Source organism: Nycticebus coucang, chromosome 10 (assembly GCF_027406575.1).
Source record: "Nycticebus coucang isolate mNycCou1 chromosome 10, mNycCou1.pri, whole genome shotgun sequence".
Classification (NCBI taxonomy): domain Eukaryota; kingdom Metazoa; phylum Chordata; class Mammalia; order Primates; family Lorisidae; genus Nycticebus; species Nycticebus coucang.
Genome location: NC_069789.1, coordinates 117,272,915 through 117,285,388, shown reverse-complemented (window position 1 = coordinate 117,285,388; position 12,474 = coordinate 117,272,915). Strand labels below are relative to the sequence as shown.

General features: G+C 41.1%; 2 protein-coding genes across 2 annotated transcripts in view; both read right to left on the bottom strand.

The window, feature by feature from the left end:
• Positions 1 to 2,099, bottom strand: part of LOC128596568 (sulfotransferase 2A8-like) — a 210,618-nt gene extending 208,519 nt beyond the window's left edge. Inside the window, exons 1-2 of the mRNA XM_053606146.1 lie at positions 2,007 to 2,099; positions 893 to 1,112 (exon numbers count right to left, since the gene is read on the bottom strand). Coding sequence (XP_053462121.1) covers positions 893 to 1,112; positions 2,007 to 2,099 — 313 coding nt within the window. The remainder of the gene's footprint in view (positions 1 to 892; positions 1,113 to 2,006) is intronic.
• LOC128595776 (sulfotransferase 2A1-like) overlaps positions 1 to 12,474 on the bottom strand; it is a 370,742-nt gene that overhangs the window by 287,566 nt on the left and 70,702 nt on the right. The window lies entirely within an intron of this gene.

Sequence of the window (12,474 nt, the reverse complement as noted above, 5' to 3'; positions counted from 1 at the left end):
CTGGTTTTAAAGAAACCCAAGGGATTGTCTGCCTGGCTGCATTTTTTTGGATACCCCACAATTGAGGTGCAGCGCTCCACTGAGAAGTCCACTAATCCACCTCGTACACCTGCTGGTACACACCTGAATCAGCCTTAATAGTCACTCCACTGGGTTCTCCCCTCTGAACACTCACGTTACTGTGTAATTCCCTGACTGAATCCTTTTCTTTGAACGTACATGGTACTAGGCATTTCCCCAACCCAAAGCATTGGACAGTGTCTGTCATAAGAAAGGGTTCTAGGGTGGCACCTGTGGCTCAGTGTGTAGGGCGCCAGCCCCATATACCAAGGGTGGTGGGTTTGAACCCAGCCCCAGCCAGCTGAAACAGCAGTGATAACTGCAACAAAGTAGCTGGATGTTGTGGCGGGTGCCTGTAGTCCCAGCTACTGGGGCGGCTGAGGCAAGAGAATCGCCTAAGCCCAGGAGTTGGAGTTGTCGTGAGTTGTGAGGCCACAGCACTCTACCAAGGGCAACAAAGTGAGACTCTGTCTCAAAAAAAAAGCGTTCTAATCAGGACCTGAGGAGGTGGCTCCTGCCTGTCATCCCAGGAAGAGGTAAGAGGATGGCTTTTGGACCAATGATTCAAGTCAGCCTCAACAATATAGCAAGACCCCATATCAATAAAAAGTAATTGTTTTAAAAAAATTAACTCGGCTAGGGGGCTCATGCCTGTAGTTCCAGCTACTTTGAAGGATTGTTTGAGCCCAAGACTTTGAGGCTGCAGTGAAGTATGACTGGGCCACTGCACTACAGCTGAGCCACACAGTGAGAAGAAAATCTCTCCCGTCCTCTACCAAGATAACAAGGGACACAGACACCGCCTGTCTCAGCTCAGGATTCCGTTCCTTACCTGATTTGAGGAAAGTCACTGTTACCACATCTTCATCCTTCATGACAAACTCTTCTCGTGCTTTTCTGAGGATTTCAGGACTGCAGAAGACCCGTGGGAAAGGGATCCCTTCATAGCATAAGTGGTCGTCTGACATGATGATCAGGTCCTTGTCGTGGTGTGAGGGTTTCAGCTGCACACACTGTTGGAGGCTGTGGCAACTGCTGGCAGGTGAGGTTTTCTAATAAAGAGAAAACAATCGTTAATCTCTGTCTACTTTGCTGCAATGTTTGCTGGATGATGCAGGGAAGTAGGTATGGTGACCGACAGCTACAAGTTTAATGAAATTAAACTTGTTATGAACTCAATAAAACATTGTGGAGGTAGTCTGAGGTTTAAATCATAGGCATGAACAGGAAATTCAGTGACAAAAATGCAAGGACATACAAATCTGTGCACATTTCAAAATATTTTAAAAGCAAGGCTCAGTGCCTCATGCCTGTAATCGTGTGACTTTGGGAGGCTGAGGTGGGTGGATTGGTTGAGCTCAGGAGTTCAAGACCAGCCTGAGCCAGAGTGAGACCCCATCTCTCCTGAAAATAGAAGAAAACTAGCCAGGCATTCGTGGGGTGGGGGAGTCTATACTCCCAGCTACACGGGAACCTGAGGCAAGAGGATCACTTGAGCCCAAGAATTTGAAGTTGCTGTGAGCTCTGAAGCTACAGCACTCTACCCAGGGTGACATTGTGAGACTCTGTCTAAAAAATAATAATGATAAATATATTTTCAATAAGCTTTATTTTTTATGAATAAAGATGTATAGAGAAATTGCAGAGTGAGTACAGTGTTCCCATAGTTTCCGATTTCCTTAATTTTTATCTAATGGGATTTTTCTCCTCCACAATCCCATCCAGGACATCAGATCACACGTAATGGTCAAGTCTCTGTAGGCTCCTCGTGGCTGTGACAGTTTCTCAGACATTCTTTGTTTCTGATGTCCCTGACAATATGAAGGAGTCCTAGTCAGTTATTTTATAGAATGTCCCCTCAGTGGGATTTGTTGGATTTTTTTTCTCACAATTAGACTGGCTTCATGGATTTTGGAGAGAAAGGTCATAGAAACAAATGCCCTTACCATCAGTAATAATCCAGGGTACTTACTATCAACAAGGCCATCTGAGGTTACGGGATTCAGAATTCCCCATTGTGACTTTCCATTTCCCTTCATCCCTTTTTCTGTCTAGAATTCAAGTCAATTCTAGATTTGAAGATAATCATAAGATCACATTGTATAAACCCCAATCAAGAGACATGCTGAAAATACGTCTGTCCTCTTCATATTGTCACATGGTTATGAAAACAAAGAAAACTGAACACACGTCTCAGACTGCAGGAACATGAAGCTACGTACTGTGTGAATCCGGGACCACACGTGGACACCATGCTGCAATTATGTCAAGTGAACAGTTGGCCAAATCTGAGCATGCAACATGGATTGAGAGGATGTTGAATAATATTGTACAACCGTCAGGTTCCCTGATTTCTGTAATTTTACTGTGAACACATAGAATGTATCCTCATTCTGAGAACACACACAGCAACATTTTGAGGGATGAAAGAGAATAATTGGCCAGGTACCATGGCTCACGCCTGTAATCTTAGCTCTCTGGAAGGCTCAGGCAGGAGGATCACTTGAGCTGAGAAATCCAAGACCAGCCTGAGTACCAGTGAGACCTCATCCCTATGATGAAAAAATGAAAAGTTAGCCTGACAGAGCGGTGTGTACATATGGTCTCTCTCAGGAGGCTGAAGCAGAAAGATCACCTGATCCCAGGAATTTGAGGTTGCTGTGAGCTGTGATGATGCCACTGCACTCTAGCCCAGCCAACACAGTGAGATTCTGTCTGAAAAAAACCCAGAAAACCCTTCCTCTACAGCAACCGAGGCAATAACAACTGTATATTTATATGAAAAGTGTATTTACATGAAAAGAATGAAGCTGAACACTTACCCTATAATGTATACATTAATTAAAATGGATCAAATGCCTGATACTAAAACTAAAACTCTTAGAATGCAGATAGGGGTAAATGTCCTTGACCTTGCATTTGCCAGTGGTTTCTTTGCTAAGGAAACATTAATTCACATGCCAGGGAAGATGAAAAAATAGATGGAGTGTGCTGCTGTGAAAAACATTATGCCTCAAGGAACACTATCAAAACAGTGGAAAGAAAATCTGCAGAACTGGAGAAAATATTTATAGATTATATATCTGAGCAAATAAAAGAGCTTCTGCAACTGAACAAGAAAAAAAGTCAATTAAAAATGGGCCCAAGATAAGCAAACAGCCAAGATATGTAGGAAAGAGGCTCAGGGTTATTAGTCATTAGAGGAATGCAAATCAAAAGTACTTCCTATCTACCAGCGTCACTTGAGAACATTGCCCCAATCAATTTGGGGCATTTGTCTTTCAAGAATACTACACCGAAGAGCGATATAATACACATTCTTTTCACATACCCATGGCTCATTCACCAAGACAGGCTAAATGCTAAGCCATTAGACAAAATTCAACAAATGCCAAAACTTGAAAATAATATAAATTATTTATTCTCTTATCATAATGCTATTAAATTATAAACCAACAACCATAAGGAAGATGGTAAAAATAGAGGTAATATTATCTTTGTTTCCATTAGTGTAATTTAACTTAAAAACAAAGAGCTAGAAAATACTAATTTGTCAAGGGATTTGGGACCATGGCTTGTGGAAGTCTAAGTTGGAACAACCCCTTTGGAAAACACTCCAGCAGCATCTACTAAATCCTCATGTCCACACATCTGATGATGCAGCGTTCCAGTCCCAGATGTAACTATATCAGACAGAAATGTCCACTAAGAGACATAGAAACACGACTTGAGGACAGGTGATTAAGGATGGTAACCCTAACAGAAACTTCGCAAATTCCCATCAACAATATAATGAGATAAAATAAGCTTTGGTGCATTGACTCAAGAAATACTGCACGTGAGTATGAATCTCATGACCATAATGATGAATAAAGGAAGCCAGAGACAAAAATGTTGCTGTGATACTGAATTTCTAAAGAGTGCAAATCTAAGTGACACTAGATAAGAATCTGTCTGTTCTCCAGAGTGGCTGTACGATTCAGCGTGTCCACCAGCATCCCAAAACAGACTCTGTTACTTTTGCTCCTATCTCCACTAAGTTATATTAGCAAGTTTTCTTTTCGCCATTCCATTAGGTATCTACTGGCGTCTCGTTGTGGTTTGAATTCATATTTCTCTAACTGCTAATGATGCTAACCACATTTTTAGGTGCTTTTCTGCCATCCCTAATCCACTTTGGCCAAGAGTTCCTTGAAATCTTTTTTTTTTTTTTATTAAATCATAGCTGTGTACATTGATATAATCATGGGGCATCATTCACTAGCTTCACAGACCGTTTACCAAGTTTCACATATACCCTTGTAAGATGCACCGCTGGTGTAATCCCACCAATCTCCTTCCCTCTACCCACCTCCCCCCTCCCTCCCTTCCCTTTCCCCCTTCCCGCTATTCTTAGGTTGTAACTGGGTTATAGCTTTCATGTGAAAACCCTAAATTAGTTTCATAGTAGGGCTGAGAACATTGGGTACTTTTTCTTCCATTCTTGAGATTCTTTACTAAGAAGAATATGTTCCAGCTCCATCCATGTAAACATGAAAGAGGTAAAGTCTCCATCTTTCTTTAAGGCTGCATAATATTCCATGGTGTACATATACCACAATTTATTAATCCATTCGTGGATCGATGGGCACTTGGGCTTCTTCCATGACTTAGCAATTATGAATTGGGCTGCAATAAACATTCTGGTACAAATATCTTTGTTATGATGTGATTTTTGGTCTTCTGGGTATATGCCCAGTAGAGGGAATACAGGATTGAATGGCAGATCTATTTTTAGATCTCTAAGTGTTCTCCATACCTCTTTCCAAAAGGAATGTATTAATTTGCATTCCCACCAGCAGTGCTAAAGCGTTCCCTTTCCTCCACATCGCGCCAACATCTCTGGTCTTGGGATTTTGTGATATAGGCTAGTCTCACTGGAGTTAGATGGTATCTCAAAGTAGTTTTGATTTGCATTTCTCTGATGATTAAAGATGATGAGCATTTTTTCATATGTCTAAAGGCAAGCTGAGTTTTGAGACTTCTTTGTAAATTCTGGGAACAAATCCATTGCCAGAGATTATTAGTAAGAATTTTCTCTACATTCTTCATTCTTGTTTTTTTTTTTTTCCTTCTCTTAATAGGGTCTTTTGCAGAGCAAAACTGTTTTTGTATTATTAGTAGATATGAGGTCTCTCTATGTTGCCCGGGCCAGTCTTACATGTTCGGCCTCAAGTGATATCTTTACCTCAGATTTTAAAGTAGTAATTTTTCTGGTTTTTTTTCTTTTCTTTTTTTTTTTTTTTTTTTTTGAGAGATGGGTTCTCACTATCTTCTCAGGCTAGAATTGGCCTATTTTCCAACCTCTATCACCAACCCAGGATTACATGTGTGAGCCACCACGCCCACTGCAGAGAAAAAGATAAAATTTTACTTTGCTGAGATGGAATCTAACTCTGTTGCCCAGGCTATAGCACAGGAAAATGATCATAGTTCACTGTAGCCTTGAACTCCTGGGGTGAAGGGATCCTCCCAGCTTGGCCTCTTAAGTACCTGGGACTATAGATGTGTGCCACTGTGCCCAGATCATGTTTTTCTTTTCTTTTGTAATTTTTGTAGACATGAGGTGTCTGTATTACCCAGGTTGGTCTTGACCTCAAGTCATTTTCCTTAACCAGCTGTTGGGATTTTGCTGAGTCTGTACCCTGAAGAATGACCCCCACACCATACAGGTGACTGTCCTCAAGCTGGTACCTTACACAATGATGTAATTAGTCTGATTTGTATAAAGTCAGCTCTTATCAGATAATTCAGTTCACTGCAGGGACAGTGAATTGTGAGGTCATGTGCCTATCACTGCAGTTTCATTCCCAGACAATTGATCTTTTGTTTGGAATAAATGATGCATAGATTCCTATGTCAGTCAATCCAGTATGCTCTCAGCCCCCAATAGTGGTAGTAGCTGAAGCATTATATACTGGAAGGTGTCAATTATAACACCAATCACTGCCTCTTTGGGGTTGAAATTCATCTGCTGTGCTGAACTTGCTGCTCAATGATTGTTTGGCACCCCCTTGAGGGATGCACTGCATGAAGGGCTCAGAGTTGGTCCAGAGACCAACACATCAGACATGATAAAGCAGCAGCAGCTGGGTCAGCTGTCACAAGAGTGCCCAAGCTTTTGAGCCCACGTTCCTTGTAGCTCCTCATTCATGAGCCCATGTGAGCTCACAGCGGGGTGGGAAGGAAGGAGCCCCTCTTCAGTGAGGATGCCCTGAGTGGGCAGAGGTGTGAGGCACAGAGCTCTGCAAGCTCCTGTCTCCCCAGTAAGTCTGCCCATGTGCTCCTTCCTCAGAACAGTCCTGAAATATACTGAAGAAGAAGCTGGTTCTGTTCCTTCCATATCTATTAGATCTTCCATATCTTAAGCCACTTAAGATTGTCCATCTTTAGCTCAGGACAGTCCTATGTCAAGAAGCAAAATGAATCAGACCACTGTGGTGTGGTATGAGCCACACAAAGTCATTTATGATGCAGTCTTACCAAACATTTCTCCTCTGAGTCCAATTATGTTCTCAGGCCCAATTCTCAGTCTATAAGAAACTGTACAAGGGAACCTGCTAAATGTCACCACCAAAAAGCAAAACTCTGTGAAACATAGGGTTCAGACTAATGGAGTGAGATGATGTTGTTAGGGGCTTTGGTAGTTGTGGGCTAACTCGGGTTTTAGATGCACAGTGCTCCAGCGGACTGTGGATAATGTATGCTGAAAATGCATTTATTGAAAAGGTAGTGGGAGCCTACAGAATCCCTAGGGAGGCTAGAGAAGCTGATTTAGGAAACAGAAAAACAAGAAGGAAGCAAGGCCAGATCCACAACCACTACTACATCCCAGAACAAGTCCTTTGAAGACCTCACTGCCATCAAGTACCGGATGCTTTGTCACTGTAGGCTACATAGGACATTGGGTCCTGGAAGTGATCCCAGAAATGCAGAATTTTTTCTACCAGGGGTGAATTCTTCTGTATTCATTGTCCATGCTCAACCATCACAGAGCAGGAAAGAAAACTAGGTTGGGAATAGTTCCATGGTAAGCAGGTACATGGAAACCTATGCCTAAAGGTAAAGGGAGCTGAGAAGCCAAAGCCTAAAAAATCTAGTTTCTCAGGAAGAATACTCAATAGAGACTTACAAGCTGAAGTGATGTCTTGGGTGGTTGAGAGACAGTGGGTCCCCACACCCACCCTCTAGAAAACATCCTTCATACAGCAAGATTTTAGGGTAAATTATGAACAGCTTGTTATGTCTTAATTCTTTGGAAACCCATGACCACTGGAGAGGTTAGATAAGTACAGTAGAACCTCTGTAAATTGACCACCCAAAGGACTATAACAAACAGGTCAACACACAGAGGTGGTCAACGTAAGGAACTAAGCCCACTATATGGTTATGTATTATGTTGGTCTATGAAAATTAGGTCGATGCAAGGAATTGGTCAATGTAGGAGGGCGGTCAACTATAGAGGGTGTACTACTTCTTTATGAGGAGTTTCTAGCCTTCAGTCATTGTTGAAAGACATTCCTGCAGAACACGCTGGCATGTAGATGTCAAACATTAGTCCTTGTGGTGGTTTCTATTCAAGATGGCATCACCCTTGTTATGCAACAGGCTATATTCCTGTTGCATATTGAATAATGCTTGTATGGTCATAATAATAATAAATTGTAAAGATATACCTGATGGAAAGAAAAGGAGCCTTAATTTCTTCTATAATTTTGTATCTTGTGTTTATTTTTATTCTTATTTGCTCTCAAATCTATCACTGTCACTCTTTCTAATTTTTATAAAAATTTTTGGCCAGGCTTCATGGCTCATGACTATAATCCTGAGACTATGGCAGGCCAAGGCATTGGAGACCTTGGTCTCTACAATAATAATAATCATTATTATTATTCTCTGGGCATAGTGGTGCATACCTGTAGTACCAGCTACTCAGGAGGCCGAGACAGGAGAATTTCTTGAGCTTAGGAGATGGAGGTTGCGGGAAGCAATGATGACATCAAACACTCTAGTCCCTACAGCCTAGACAGAGCAAATATCTGTCTCAAAAAATTTTTTTGAACATACTTATGAATAATACTTAGCATTCTATATAATAGAATGCTACATGTTTGAAACATTACTAACATTTCAAACAGTCTGGGATGCCATTACATGCATATGGGTACCATGGTGATTTCAACAAGGAAGTAGTCAAAGATACAAAGATTCAATAATTCAAGGCCTGAGGACAAAGTAGTAGGTTTTATGCACATGTACAGGGAAGGAGAAAAAGTAGCAGTATCCATATAAGATCCAAAAATATCTTAGACATATTCCCAGGGGAACAGCTCCTGAGGAAGATCTGCTATTTTCTCCTGGAATAGTTTATCAAAGACTTCAGCTTGGGCCACCATGAAGTAATTTTTCCAATCCCCAGTTATACCTAGAAAACAGGAAACAGACACTCAGGTCAAGTAGGGAGTATTAGGCCTAGACTAGGGAAAGGCTTAGACCCTCGGGAAAGGTGTCCCTTCACACCACACATTGTCATCGGCCATGATCAGCTCCTCAGGCTCAGTGTGTGGGTTTCAGCTGCAGACATTGCTAGAGGCCGTGGCAGCTGCTGGCAGGCAGGTTTTCTAGTAAAGAGAAAACAATCATTAATCTCTGCCCAGTTAGTTGTGCAGTTTGATGGCTGATAAGAAGTAGTTATTGCGACCAACAGTCAACAGGTCAATGATATTGAGCAATTGTGGACTCATAAAACATTCCAGAGGTGATCTCAGCTTGAGTCCATAGGCATGAACTAGAAATTCAGTAACGATCCAGGAACATTGAAATACGTGCGTATCTTAAAATGTTTAATACACTTTATTTTTCATAACAGTTTTACATTTATAGAAAAATTACAAAGAGAGTAGAGAAGGTTCTCAAAGTCCAAGCTTCATTCTGATTTCCTTAATTTTTACCTAATGTGCTTTTCCTCCTCCACAATCCCACCCGGGACAGCACATCACACATAGTCATCAAGTCTCTTTAGGCTCCTCTTGGCTGGGACAGTTTCTCACTTTCTTTATTTTTATGACCCTGACAATTTTGAGGAATACTGGTCGCATGTTTTGTAGAATGTCCCTTCAGTGGGATTTGTTCACTAATTATTTGTTTGGATAATTAAATTGCATTCATAAAGACACAAAGGTTGTAGAAACAAATGCCATTATCATCACATAATAATCCAGGGTACTTAGTATTAACATGGCCTAGCACTGATGATGTTAACCTTGGTCACCTGAGGTTTTCCTTGTCCCTGCTTCCCTTTCTGTGTGGGCAAATGTTAACCTAAAATTCTACTCTTGAATTTGTCCACAAGATCACATTATATAGGCCCCAATAGAGAAACATTCTACAAAATGATAAGCCTATCCTCTTTAAGTTGTCAAATTGTAGTGAAAAGCAAAGAAAAGCTGAGTATATGTTTCAGGTTGAAGAAAAATGTAAACTAAATATTGTATGAATCCTGGATCACATATATACACACACATGCTATAATTACATCATTGGAACAATTGGCCATATTTGAATATACAGCATGGATTTAGATAACATTAAATAATATTATATCACCATTAGATTCCCTGATTTGTATAATTTTGCTGTGGATACATAGCCCATACACTTGTTCTTAGAAAATATACACTGAAGTTTTAAGAGATAAATGAAAATAATTCCCTGGGCACAGTGGCTCACACCCATAGTCCCAGCACTCTGGGAGGCTGAGGCAGGAGGATCACTTGAGCCTGAGAGTTTGAGGTTGCAGCGAGGTATGATGATGCCACTACTCTCTAGCCTGGGCTACAGAGTGAAGTTTTTTCTCAAAAAAAAAAAAAAAAATGTTGGAAAAAAAGCCATCCTCTTGAACAAATGAGGCAGTAGCAACTGTATATTGACATGCAAAAGAAGTAAGCTGGACACTTACCCTACAACATATACAAAATTAATTCAAGCCAGGTGCAGTAGCTCACGCCTGTAATCCTAGTACTTTGGGAGGCTGAGGGGGGTGGATTGCCTGAGTTCACAAGTTTGAGACCAGCCTTAGCCAAAGTGAGACCTTGTCTCTAAAAATAGCCAGGCATTGTGGTAGGCACCGATAGTCTCAGCTACTTGGGAGATTGAGACAAGAGAATAGCTTGAGCCCAAGAGTCTGAGGTTGCTGTGAGTTGTGATGCCATGGTGCTCTATAGGGGCAACAAAATGAGACTCTGTCTCAAAAAAAATTAATTCAAAAAGTTTGTCAATGGTTTCTTTGCTATGACATCAAAATCACAAGCCACAGAAGAAAAGAATAGATAAATTGGATTTGGTTGACATTAAAAACTTTTGTGCATCAAAAAACATGACCAAGAGAGTGGAAGAAAACCTACACAATAGGAGAAAATATTTACAAATTATATATCTGAACAAATAAAGAACTCCTACAAGTCAACAACAAAAAGCCAATTAAATACTGGGCCCAAACCAGTGTGATAAAAATGTGTCAAACAGTCTATGAAACCAGGGTATGGTGCCCCATGATCACATTAATGCACACAGCTATGATTTAATAAAAATAAATTAAAAAAACATGAATAGACATTTCTTCAAAGAAGATAAGCAAACAGCCAACAAGTGCATGAAAAGATGTTCTAGGAATATTAGTCATTGGAGAAATGCAAATCAAAACTACAAAGAAATACTCCCTATACACCACAGTCGCTGGAGAACATTGACCCAACCACCTGGACTTAATTTATCATTTCAGAATACTACATCTGACTGCAATATAATACACATTCTTTTCAAGTACACATGGCTCATTCACCAAGATAGGCCAAATGCTAGGCCATAAGCCAAGGCTCAATAAATGTCAAAAATTGGAAATACACTGACATAGTGACTTATGCCTGTAATCAACACTCTGGGAGGCTGAGGCGGGTGGTTTGCTTGAGCTCAGGAGTTCAAGCCAGCCTGATCAAGAAGAGCAAGACCCCGTCTCTACTAATAATAGAAAAACTAACCAGGCGTGGTGACTGGTGCCTATAGTTGAAACTACTCAGAAGGCAGCTGTGCAGAGATTGTCTTCAACATGGGAGTTTTCTTCTGATGGCAAGGGGATCTGGTTTCTTGTTCCCTCAACTTTTTGAAGGCTTCTGTCTTCTGCACTAGAATCTTACATTTAATTTGATCTGGCTTATTTTGACACAGAAGGATAAAAGTGATTTCACCTCATTGCCCAGTATGACGAAAGAAATCTAATTGGAGAATAGTAAGAGTCCTAGAGTCCTTAATACCCCAGACCTTGAGACACGCAGTAAAACAGAAATATATCCTTTTCTTTTTTATAGGGTCCAAGTGTGAACATTTGTTCCACAAATTTTTAAGCTCCCGAGGTGTATGTGGATTAGCAGGAGAAGACAACAGAGGTTTCCTAAATTCCAGGACAGAGCCTTGAGCCCTGGCACCATTTGCCCAAGAGTCCTGCATTTGTGAGATACTACAGAATGGCTCCGGGAGCAGTAGGCGTGGTCATCTCTCATTGGTTCCATGAACCTTGTGCACATATCCCATTTGCAGAAGAAACCAGAATAAATGGTGGAAGTTAGGAACTGAATCACTGGTATTCAGTAATTGCTCCATGATGAGGAGTTGTAGCAGCTATGTGAATATTCCAAGACCTTGGCTTACAAAAGGGATTTTCCCACAATCCCTTGCTGGCTGCCACAGTGACATCCTGTGTCCTCTCCCCCTCCCTGAGTCCTGCGAGCAATTGCTCACGCACTTTGGTCCTTTGGAGATCATCCAGAGTTTTGTCTAGACTCAGGCAGTCAATGCATTTTGAGCTGTTGTTATCACTAATACACTGATGGTGCACAGCCCTTCAACTTGGCCTTGTTCTTTCCTTATTCCCCCTTCTCTTATTTTCTTTTTGTCTGTACTTTGTTTTTTCTTTTGTTATTTTTGTTTGTTTATCTCTTTTTTTTTGATACACTGAGTCTTAATCTTTATTTTTTTTTTATCCAATCTAACCATGTCTATTAACTGGTGTGTTTTGACCATTCACATTTAAAATTATTATTGATAAAGTTGAATTAAAATCTTCTGTTTTTTTTTTTTTTTTTTGGAGAGACAGAGTCTCACTGTACCGCCCTCGGGCAGAGTGCCGTGGCGTCACACGGCTCACAGCAACCTCTACTCTTGGGCCTACGCGATTCTCTTGCCTCAGCCTCCCCAGCAGCTGGGACTACAGGCGCCCGCCACAACACCCCGCCATTTTTTTATTGCAGTTTGGCAGGGGCTGGGTTTGAACCCGCCACCCTCGGCATATGGGGCTGGCGCCCTACTCACTGAGCCACAGGC